General features: G+C 39.5%; 2 protein-coding genes across 13 annotated transcripts in view; both read left to right on the top strand.

Annotated features, from left to right (window-relative positions):
* Positions 1 to 7,640, top strand: part of PRKAA1 (protein kinase AMP-activated catalytic subunit alpha 1) — a 32,040-nt gene extending 24,400 nt beyond the window's left edge. For all 7 annotated transcript variants that reach the window (XM_070056674.2, XM_070056673.2, XM_089313157.1 and 4 more), the window contains 4 exons: positions 1,279 to 1,503; positions 1,961 to 2,447; positions 2,553 to 2,679; positions 3,963 to 7,640. In XM_070056674.2, coding sequence (XP_069912775.1) covers positions 1,279 to 1,503; positions 1,961 to 2,447; positions 2,553 to 2,679; positions 3,963 to 4,207 — 1,084 coding nt within the window. In that variant the 3' untranslated portion in view covers positions 4,208 to 7,640. The remainder of the gene's footprint in view (positions 1 to 1,278; positions 1,504 to 1,960; positions 2,448 to 2,552; positions 2,680 to 3,962) is intronic.
* Positions 7,641 to 10,724: 3,084 nt separating this feature from the next.
* Positions 10,725 to 12,061, top strand: part of TTC33 (tetratricopeptide repeat domain 33) — a 75,237-nt gene continuing 73,900 nt past the window's right edge. Inside the window, exon 1 of one of the 6 annotated variants that reach the window (XM_051853785.3) lies at positions 10,725 to 10,847. The gene's annotated coding sequence lies outside the window, so the exon portion shown is untranslated. Of the gene's footprint in view, positions 11,413 to 12,061 lie in introns of all 6 variants that reach the window. The other 5 variants (XM_008262149.4, XM_008262146.5, XM_002713995.6 and 2 more) reach the window with 5 other exon arrangements.

Below are 12,061 nucleotides of genomic sequence, written 5' to 3'. Positions count from 1 at the left end.
TAATTCAATGAAATCCTTTCCCTGAAGCCAGACTTTGAATGCGGGATCTAACTAGTCTTTATCTTACGGCAGTTGGGGGTGATCGAACTAGTCTGCAGCTTAAGGCAAGTGTTTATGGTGTACTGCAAATTGATTAAAATCTTTCGTGAACCACTTGGCTTGGCTTTCTTCCACAGCCTCAGGCTCCTTTTACCTTGGTAGGGTGTCTCAGGTTAATGGGGAGAGTGAGCTCATAGTCCATCACTAAAGAACTTAATGTTTCCTCTAAAATGAAAAACACTGGTTTTGAATTCAATAATGATGTTTGTTCAGGGGTTGGCCCTATTGGTAGTATCCTTTGAGGGCCACAGTAAGATAGCAAGAACAGGGTTTTAGCCACATCTGCAATTTTTTTTTTTTTTAATTTACTTATTTGGAAGGCAGAGAGATAGAGGGAGTGAGAAGGTGAGTGGGACAGGATTTTTTTTTTTTTTTTTTTAAGATTTTATGTATTTGAAAGACAGAGTTACAGAGAGGTAGAGACAGAGAGAGGTCTTCCATCCGCTGGTTCACTCCCCAGATGGCTGCAATGGCTGGTGCTGAGCCAATCCAAAGCCAGGAGCCAGGAGCTCTTCCGGGTCTCCCATGTGGGTGCAGGGGCCCAAGGTCTTGGGCCATCTTCTACTGCTTTCCCAGGCCATAGCAGAGAGCTGGATTGGAAGAGGAGCAGCCGGGACTAGAACCGGCACCCATGTGGGATGCCAGTGTTTTAGGCCAGGGCTTTAACCCACTGTACCACAGCTCCAGCCCCGAGACATGTTTTCCATCCACTGGTTCACTCCCTAAATGGTCACAACAACCAGGGCTGGGCCATACTGAAGCCAGGAGCCAGAAACCAGGAACTCCATCTGGGTCTTCCATATGGGTGGCAGGGGCCCAAATATTTGGGTCATCCTCTGCTGCTTTCCTAGGCACATGAGCACAGAGGCGGATTGGAAGTTGAGCAGCTAGGACTCAAACTGGCATTCTGATATGGGATTCAGGCTTTGCAAGCAGCGGTTTGGCCTACTATGCACAACACCAGCTCAAGTCAGAGTCTGAAATTGACAAGACTTCTTGACTTTGTTTTCCCAGAAATAATATTTATAGAATTAAGACCTGAATGTAGCATGCAGCCATAGTTATAAAAACCATATTCTGATTGTTCTCTAAGAAATGTCCAAATTTTAATTTTTGACCACTTCAGTGACTCTTGAATCATTAATGACCATTTAATCCAGTTGGTACTTCTTGTTACAGATTGTATGCAGGCCCAGAAGTAGACATATGGAGCAGTGGTGTTATTCTCTATGCTTTATTATGTGGAACTCTTCCATTTGATGATGATCATGTGCCAACTCTTTTTAAGAAGATATGTGATGGGATCTTTTATACTCCTCAGTATTTAAATTCTTCGGTGATTAGCCTTCTGAAACACATGCTGCAGGTGGATCCCATGAAGAGGGCCACCATCAAAGATATCAGGTAGTAAAGCAACTTGGAAATTTTCTGATCTAACAGTATACTAGATGTAAGTTATGTGAAAGAAGAAGTTGCAGAACAGAATATACAGTGTAATCCTTGTTTTTTTAACATGTTACTAAATTCTTTTGTTAAGTCATATCCAATGTTATAAATTATACAGGGAAGCTACAAGGTTCTATTTCTGAGCTGGAAGTAAGCTGTTCTTTTCCATTGTCATTGGTTCCAAAGCTATAAATATAAATGTAGACATTTATTTTCTCACTGATACTTTCTCCCTCCTAAAATCAGAGGGAGCTTTCAGCATTCCTCTCAATATATTCAAAGTATTAAACTAGAAGAGGAAACTCCGTTTAAAAAAATTGGTAATGCCATAATATACCCTAAATTCCTCAAATTATTACTTTCAGTCTCAGATCTACTTAAAATTCTTCTCCTCAATCCTGCTGTTTTGTCTCAGGGAACATGAATGGTTTAAACAAGACCTTCCAAAATATCTCTTTCCTGAGGATCCGTCATATAGTTCAACCATGATTGATGATGAAGCCTTAAAAGAAGTCTGTGAAAAGTTTGAATGCTCAGAAGAAGAGGTTCTCAGCTGCCTTTATAACAGAAATCATCAGGACCCGCTGGCAGTTGCGTACCACCTCATAATAGATAACAGGAGAATAATGAATGAAGCCAAAGATTTCTACTTGGCAACAAGCCCACCTGATTCTTTTCTTGATGATCATCATTTAACTCGGCCCCATCCTGAAAGAGTACCATTTTTGGTTGCTGAAACACCAAGGGCACGCCATACCCTTGATGAATTAAATCCACAGAAATCCAAACACCAAGGTGTAAGGAAAGCAAAATGGCATTTGGGAATTAGAAGTCAAAGTCGACCAAATGATATCATGGCAGAAGTATGTAGAGCAATTAAACAATTAGATTATGAATGGAAGGTAAGAAAGAAAGAAACCTAATTGTTAACACACTTGGCAAACCTGTAGTCTATACAATGTTTTATAGAATTGACTTGACTTTGTTTTTTCTATACCAAATGCTAGGTTGTTAACCCCTATTATTTGCGTGTACGAAGAAAGAATCCTGTGACTAGCACATATTCCAAAATGAGTCTACAGTTATACCAAGTGGATAGTAGAACTTACTTACTGGATTTCCGTAGTATTGATGGTATGTAAATCACACAAAACCATGTAGATAATATATTAGACCTTATTACTTGGCTTTTGAACTTTCTTATTCCTACTAAGTCAATAGTAAAGGAATATAAAAATGAATTCTTGTGTCTTTGTGAATCTTTTTTTTTTTCTTTTTTGAGTCTTGTTATTCTTTTATCTTAAACTGTATTCTTTTAAAAATATTTTCAGGTAAAAATCTTAAAGTGATAGTTTTCTGCCAGATTTTTAAATTATTTTTGTGTAAGATAAAATTTTGTACTTAGAAATAAAATTTGACTTTGATATAAGTTTTTATTTGTTATTATTTTCAAAAGTACAAAGTTATTAGCAATTTTTTTATTGGCCAAATGATGTCAGTTATTAAGATATTGATGTCAATTAAGATAATGATGTCACCTTTGTTTGTGGAGGACTGCATGGAATTTATAGATGGGTTCACCTATGTATTGTTCTCTTCTTTATAAACTCAAAGATAGTACCTACAAATTATCAGAAAGACAGATTTGAGTTCTGATCTGCTGGCCACATCTATCTGTCAGCTTTATTTTTATGTCTAGATAGTGCTTATCTGCTAACACATACTAATCCAGCTTGATATATGGAATGAGTTTAATTTTTCTCAGTGTATTTGGAATAAAACAAATTCCAGTCTTAGGTTTATTAGCACCTGAGTTTACCAATTGACTGACTATTTACTATTTTTGTATTGTGTTCCTAAGTATAGCTTTTCTTTGATTTTATTGATTAGAATTGCTGTTTTATGAGATTGCCAATTGTGAGAACATAGAGAGTAAAAAGTACTGAGCTGTTAGGAGACTTGGGTTCCGGACTTCACCTTTCTGTTCATTTGTTACTTTAGCCAAAGCATTTAACTTTTTTGGGTTTATGTGTTAGCAAAATGAGTGGTTGGATGAGATGATTTCTAAGATAGCTTCCAAGTTTTAAGTGCATTGGTTATATGATTTTGAAACAGAAAGATTAATTTTTATTGTTAGAGCATGATGTTTATTAAAACCCAGGTTGTTAGTGCCCTAGAATTTTAATCTTTGTAAGGCTGCTAAGTAGTTATATACTGTATTCATCAAAAGAATACACATATATGCTACATATAAAAAAGGTGAATGGTTTAACATAGGCTCATGGCCTATATTTTAGGAGTTATTAAACATGTTCTTAATAGCTGGTTAGTAGTTTTAAAGAAGCAAATCTATACTGTTAAGAAACTTTGAGGGGAGGTCATTGATTATAATAAATTGAAATTTTTTTTTTACTCAGATGAAATTACAGAAGCCAAATCAGGGACAGCTACTCCACAGAGATCGGGATCAATTAGCAACTATCGACCTTGCCAACGGAATGATTCAGATGCCGAGGCTCAAGGAAAATCCTCAGAAGTTTCTCTTACCTCATCTGTGACCTCACTTGACTCTTCTACTGTTGACTTAACTCCAAGACCTGGGAGTCACACAATAGAGTTTTTTGAGATGTGTGCAAATCTAATCAAAATACTTGCACAGTGAATCTAAAACTTTGCTTATTTCTTTGATAGCAATAAGCATGCATAATAAATAACAGCCAAATGCTTCCATTTGCAATCAAGTTATACATAATTCTGAGGATTAGCCTTTTAGAATGCAATTTGCACAGGGATCGGAACATGATTAATAGTTTAAAGCCTAATGTGCAGAAATGAATTAAGATAATTTTGTTGTTTATTGTTCGTTAGGCATCTGGCATAATATACACACAGTGAATTATAGGTCTCAGGCTCACTTGATTTTTTGCTATTTTATATTTAGTGTACACAGGACTTTGCAGAATATTAATTTACCATAAAGGCCTTCATGTGTTATTACATGTTTATATGTTATATTTACTTCATAAGTTCATTCAATAAATATTTGCCTAAATTCCCAGAGACCATTATAGGTGATTTTGTTTAATGAGCCTAACTTCTTAAATAGCTAGTATCTTCCAGTAAGTAGTAACAATCTGGATAACTTCTTCCATATTTACCTTTTAAAATTCTGTACTATGTCATAAGTCATATCAGATATTAGACTCAATTTAAATTTTTTCTTTAGCTTGGTAAGTACAAAATTACAAAGAATTTATATATTCAGGTACTCTAGGCACTATGTTTAATCTTACAATTTGCCCTGCTATATTCTGTATATAAAGTGCTCTTTTTCTTTCAAGAGCTGGGTTGCATATACTGTAAATAAATAATGTTGTTTTTGCCAATTTCACAAATTCCTCTGGCTCGTTATGTCAGCCAGTATTGAATGTATGCAAAAATTTCTAGCCATTTGATTATGTAGCTTTGAAATTGATTGAATGCATAGAAAAATTATTTCTCATAAACTTTTAAATATTTTGATCTGGCTTTTGTCCCCCAATTTTAATATGACCATTTTAAAAAAATAGAAGCTGGAAGACTGTAGGGTGATCACATTTGTATCTGCCACTTAAATCGAACAGTTATTAATGTTTTGCCATATTTGCTTTCTTTATAGCTATATGAGAAGGCTTCAGAAAGTTTATGGAAAAAGGGAATTAGAGAATGTGAGTTTTGCATGAACTTTTTGAAGCTCCCTCATATATGTATAGTAACAAATAGGTATGCAAATCCATGTGTGTATTTATATACTTTTTTACCCTGAACCTTTGGGATGTTACACATTTATCACTTCTAAATACTTCAAGTATCTCCTAAAAATAATGACATTCTACTAAAAATCCATAAAACCATTAAACTTAGTAATTACTTAATGGCATCTAAAACTCAACCCATATTTATATTTCCCCGTTAGCCTTCCAGATTTCTTTTATAGCTTGGTATTTTAAGCCAGCGTCCAGCTAGTTTACACATTGCATTTGGTTATAGCTGTTTAGTAATATAGAACATTAATTGATACAAGGTAGAACAAATCAGTTCTAAATGGTCACATTTGTTTTAGGTTTTTAAAAATTTCTTTGAGAGGCAGAGACAGTAAGGCAGAGAATTTCAGTCTACAGGTTCAGTCTTCAAATGCCCTCAGTAGTGGGGTTGGTCAGGTGGAATCAGGAATTTAGTGTTTGTTTTCCCACATGGGTGCCAGGGAACCAACTATTTAAGCTATCACCCTCTGCCTCCCAGGTTCTTTATTAGCAGAAAAATGGAAAAGGAGCAGAGTGGGGATTTGAACTGGAGCACTCAGATATGGGATACGGGTGTCAACCACTAGGCCAGATGCCTGCCCTGTTTTTTTTTTTTTTAATTAGCATTATGCTGTTGATGTTTATTCTTCCTAAGATCTATGATTTACATTTATATTTTCTCTTATTCACTTAGTTTATAGCATCATATAACAGGTATAATTGATGACTAAAAGTTGCCTCAGATAAAAATGGTATCATGTGTATGCTAATAAAAATGTATATTTACCCGTATTTGCCTTATATTATTATTTAAACTTCAAGAAATTTATTCCTTTTTGATATTTATCAGTTCCCCATTGTAACAGAACTTTTTAAAGAATCATTGCGTTTTAGGATTTCTTCTGGGCAAGTAACCAGATACTAATGTACTCAAATATCATGTAACTTGTATAAGTGGTTATTGAAGTTATAAATTTGACTCCAGCATCTCTAAAATCATGCACTGAGTTCATAAGAGTATTCTTGCTTCTTTTTCTTCAGGGCTTGTTGTATTCGATTTTGAATTTGAAGTTAGTTAAACTGAAAGAAGTTCCATTTTAAATATGAGTTCAAAAATGTATTTATGACTTGTATGTAGCTCTGTTTTGGGGATATTGATATCACTTAGGCTCTCAAAATGCAGCATTATGTTCCTGATATTAACAACAGAAGACTGTATTTTTAAAGTTACAGAATTGTATATAGAACTAAGTAATGTCTGTAAGCTGTTGTGGGGAGGGTGGGTATATAAAGAGGAATGAGTTAAATAGGAACTTCTAAAAATTGTTAATTTTGTAAACTTTGCTTCTTTTATAAGTTATTGTGATTACTTTTAGTTACTGAGTTTTATTTTGAATATTTAAATATTGCACTTGTACAAATAGTATAAAAAATGCACAGACTATTGCAGTAAATTCTTTTTTAAGCTAGGATATTTGAAATGACAATGTTTGGTTAAGCGTGTCAAGATTGAAATAGAATTTTCACAAATTTATTGTAGTTTGCAAATTCTTACTAATTTTGAAGATGTAAAGGGAGTCAATGCAGATGATTTTTAATCTTTTTTATTTTTTCAGGCAATTTATATTTTTTGTGATTTTATGCAACCATATTTTTACTTTGTCTTGACAACTGAAAGATATATGAGGTTCTTGCCAGAAATGTACTGTATACATAGTTTTAAATATAACAGATTTTACTGATATGTAAAAATTTTGCCATTAAAATTGATTTCTCACTGAAAGGAACTTTTCTACCAGGTTGGGGCATATGGGAGCTTATATATCATATCTAATTTAAAATAATTTCACTGAAACAAATTCCATTGCTTTTATGTTGATTATATCATTTTCTTAAGATGCTTTTATACTTTTTCAGAGTTTTAGATAATTTTATACAAAATTCTTCCCACCCATCCTTACACTGCTCTTTTTGATCTTGCAGTAATACCATTTGCACTGATTAATGTTCTGTGGCCTGTGGCTAGATGAACCCCATGCATCTCTGTTCCCACTGGCCCCTTTGGAATGAAAAAAAAAAAAAAAGTGTGTTGTCTAAATCTTTTTTTCCTTAACTCTTTCCCCCATCTTCCCAACCACAACAGAAATCTCATTTTCATTGTGAGTTCTGACACGATGAATGAAGTTCCACATTCAACATAACTAAACTGTAAGAAGGGTAGAAATCAATCTTTGTGGTTTATGTTTTGATTGGAGTATACAATTTCAAGTACCTTGACTTAGATGGTATAATAAAGATGAACTTCATTTTTCATCTGTTATGTCTTTTTTACCTTCTGGAAAAATTATATGGGGGAAAAAAGCTTGCTCATGGCTGAATACATGTGTGTTTTCCTTAACAATGAACTTAGGTATAAAACACAGCACTTAGTCAAATTTTAGAATTTAAAGATTGTGATTTTTGTCTCAGCTGAATTAGTTTTGATTTCACCTAAGAATCAACCACCTAAAGGGAGTATTAAGGTAATCACAGTAAAATCCAAAGCAACTGCCATATATCAGTTAATATTGGATTTGGTTAGAATCACACTATTGTTAGAATTCAATTAGGACTAAATTTTGTATCCTTATGGCTTTGTTAGGGAGGGTTTGTGCTAGATTGCTGGCATTCTTTCCTTAAAGTAGCAAATGAAAACAGTACCAAAGAATGTTATGAATAGCATATAAAGTGAATATTTTAGGGAATTTTAACTAAATTGTTCTAGGCATCTATCCTGACTACAAAATTGTACAAGAAATTTGAAAAGTCAATATTTATTGGACTGTTGTATTTACTGTAAATAAACTTTTATTTATTGTAAATGCCAATAAAGTTAACTGTGATAAATTGAGGGTTTTTAGCAACTTGGAAGGTTATGATGTTGTCTAGAAAAAGAGGGCATAGTCAATGCTTTAAATAAATCAATAGGTGGGTGAATCAAGATCATGGACCAAAGTAATTAAATTAGAGAAATGGTGGTGAAGTGTAAAAATTTAGTGGGAGGTAGCCTTTACCAGAGTAATGTAGATAAAGGTTAAGTTACCTGGGAGATTTGGGAAAGACCCCTAGAAAGCGGCATAACCTCAAGCACCATTTGATTATTTACAAACTACATCCCCTCATGGCTAGTATGAACTAAGCACTATGTATGTAACCATAAAGTAGAATTATTCATAGGGAGTTAGATTTTTTTGATAGACTTTAATAGAGGTCACCACTAATCTTACCAGAAACTGAGGATTGGTAAACTGTTGAAGTCATGGCAAAGACAGTTTTTCCAAAATCATAATTTTTGCTTAAAATCTTGGTTGGCAACACTAACTTTCCTCCATTTCCTTTTCCGTTTCCTCCCCCGCCCCGCCCTTGTTCTTGCTCTTTCTTTCGTTTTATTTAAAACGTAGAGATAGATCTTTTGCTAGCTGGTTCATCCCCCAAACTGCTGCAATGGTCAGGGCTGTGCCAAGCTGAAGCCAAGAGCCAGGAGCTTCATCCAGGTCTCCCACGTAGGTGGCAGGGGCCCAAGTACTCCCATCTGCTGCTTTCCAAGGCACATTAGCAAAGAGCGGGATCAAAAGTGGAGCAGCTGGGACTTGAACAATTGTCCATATGGGATGCAGGCATTGCAGATGGTGGCTTAACTCACTATGCCACAAAGCTGGATACAACTTGTTTTTCTTGAAGTAACAAGCTCCTTTTGTAGATTTTCAAGAAAGGTCTCTTAAATGCACCAGGTTGAGAAGCCACTCTATCAGTTGTTCTTTTAAATAAAAGTTGTGTTCTGTGAGGAAAATATATATAAATCAGTTTATAATACTACTGTTTTTCCTTGACGCATCATAATTTCATTTGTAAAAGCCGAGTCCTCAATCAGAAGTTTCAATAAAAAATTTTACCGCATCAAATAGAAAAAAAATGATTTCTAAAGTTTCAAATTATTTATTTATTTTTTGACAGGCAGAGTGGATAGTGAGAGAGAGAGACAGAGAGAAAGGTCTTCCTTTGCCGTTGGTTCACCCTCCAATGGCCACCCGCGCTGATCGGATGGCAGGAGCCAGGTGCTTCTCCTGGTCTCCCATGGGGTGCAGGGCCCAAGCACTTCGGCCATCCTCCACTGCACTCCCTGGCCACAGCAGAGAGCAGGCCTGGAAGAAGGGCAACCAGGAAAGAACCCGGCGCCCCAACCGGGACTAGAACCCTGTGTGCCGGCGCCGCAAGGTGGAGGATTAGCCTATTGAGCCGTGGCGCCGGCCTTACATTATTTTTTAAAATGTATATTTACATCCACTTGGAAGAGTGGCAGAAATATCTTCCTTCCACTGGTTCACTCTCCAAATGCCCCCAACAAGCCAGGGCTGGGCCAGGCCAAAGCCAGGAACCAGGATCTGCATCTGGGTGTCCCCACGGGGGTGGCAGGGACCCAAGCACTTGAGCCACCACCTGCTGCCTGCCAGGGTGGGCATTAACAGGAAGCTGGAGAAGACGCCTCGCAGGGACTTGAAGCAGGCACCCCGATATACTGCATCAAGGACAGCACGTGTTTTCTCACTATGAGCTAGTCGTGGCCAACCAAGCACACAACGCCTGCTGTACGCTTTGGAGTCAGGACCCGGCGCTGAGCTGCCAGCGGTTTTAACCAACCATCGGTCAGTTCTCACCCTCAGCGCACAGGCATATCAACGAGGTGAAAAGGGCAAATGACGTCTTCATATTAGTATGTTCGTCGCCTCTGAGGATCAGGGTTTGCACTCGATTCTGACCGGCGCGGTGGGCGGCAAGGCTTTCTCATGCAGGGGCAGATTAGGTAACTATCTGGGGAAACCATTTGATTGCCAGAACTGGTGCGGGCGGCAGGCACGCCAGTGGCGCCTAGCGGGTAGACCCCAGGGCGCGCTGCCAGTCAGTCACCCTACACGACCCAGGGCAGCCCCCTCCCTCAGCCGAGGCTGGGAAAGCCCGGTCTCCCCAACGTGCTCCTCCTTGCGCAACACAGAGGTATCGGGAAACGGACACTCTTTTTCAGTCTCCTGAACACACACCTGAGCTACATTTGCCCACTTATTTTCGAGACATGATCCACACATACTTTCAGACAATAATTCTCCTTCTGGGCCCAACGTCGCTTCCACGGGAAGAACGTTTCAGTCACAGCCCTCCCGCCCCTCGCCCCTCAACATTCTTCCGTCGAGTTTTGCGTCTCCGTCCTCTGCCTGGCCAGTCTCCTCCGTTCCAGCGTCCACTTATTTTAGCGCAGGACCGCACGTGAGCCCTTTGCTCCTCAACATCTTTCCCCTGCCTCCCGCTTTACGATGCGCCGCGCCCCACAGCGCGGCTTGGGGGGAGCGTGTGGGCTGTCGTCTCTCGTCAGACGCCGCGGCACCATTTTCCCGCGCTCGCGCACTGCGGTCTCCCACGCGCCAGACGCTTCGAGCGGCTGCTAGAGGGCGCTCCGAGCCCAGCGGCTTTGACTACAAGTCCCAAAAGGTAATGCGGCGGGGGCGAGGCCGTAGTGGCTACTGGGACTTGTGGTGCTGGAGAAGGCTTTGGCGCATGAGGAAAGGCTTGCAGTTGTCGCTCTTATACCCTCTTCTCTCGGGTGTTTGGATGCCCCCTGGGTGGGCCCAACCCGTGTCTTAGGAAAACCAGGGAGGAAAGGCCGGCAGGTAGGCGGTCGGGCGTGGTGACTTCCGCTTCCGGGAGTCAAAGGGCAAGCGGAATGTAAACACTGGACCACGGGAGTGTGAGGCTAACCGGTGCGCGGTGGAAGCCGGACAAGAGGAGGAAAGCGAGGCGAGTAGGTGTTGTGGGAAGGGAAAAAAAGAACGCCAGAAGTAAGAATTGAAACTTGACGGAAGTCTGACGTAGCCGGGACACCGAGGCTTGTCCCTAGGGACAGGAGCGCCTCGGGGGGTCGGGCCTGCGCCTGCACCGCCGCGCGGCGGACCGCGGGGCTTTGACCTTTCTTGAGCGGTGGGAGGAGTGAACAGAGCTGGCTTCCCACCCAGCGTGGACGGACCTGGGGCTGGGGGTCGGTCTGGCGATCTCGCAGGTGATGACCAGGGTAGCCCCTCTGAACTTTGCCATTAGGAACGTTTTGATTGTTGGCTAATGAAAGCAGAGTCGCTACTATTGGCTTCTCTCTTGCAACCTTGTCTGGACATTTTCTTTCATTCCCCACCTCTGAGTACATCTCGTTACCCTTCGGGGTGTGATTTCCTGGTCACGTTCCACCAGTGGCCTCTCTTCCCAGGTGCCGCATTCTCGCGAGCAGTTCAGACAAGGGTTCCCTGGCTTGCGGCGCGGAGGGGGGAAAATGTCACGCTGTCAGCAGTCAGTTACTGAGCGCCTGCTGTGGGGATCATTGTGCGAGACTTTAGAATACAACGTCCTAGCGCACTTTTATGGCATGCATTAAGTATTATTCTATGTAGAATGTTGAGTTTGGGCTGCTGGGTGTAGCATGAATCATCTGTGATTGTGACTTAGCCGTGGAGTTTCTTACTCTGGTGGAAAACTATCAAGTCCAGGATGTTGGCATCTTGCGTATTTGAATATAGATTTAGTAAACCTCCTTTATAAGTTTTTTTTTTTTAAAGTTTATTTTACTTATTTGAAAGCGTTACAGAGAGACGTAGAGTCAGAGAGAGAGAGAGGTCTTTCATCCTCTGGTTCACTCCCCAATTGGCTGCAACGGCCAG

This window comes from Oryctolagus cuniculus, chromosome 14, assembly GCF_051225735.1.
Source record: "Oryctolagus cuniculus isolate XC-2025 breed Fujian yellow rabbit chromosome 14, ASM5122573v1, whole genome shotgun sequence".
Classification (NCBI taxonomy): Eukaryota; Metazoa; Chordata; class Mammalia; order Lagomorpha; family Leporidae; genus Oryctolagus; species Oryctolagus cuniculus.
The sequence above is the reverse complement of the archived record's forward strand: the minus strand, read 5'-3'. Positions and strand labels throughout refer to the sequence as shown.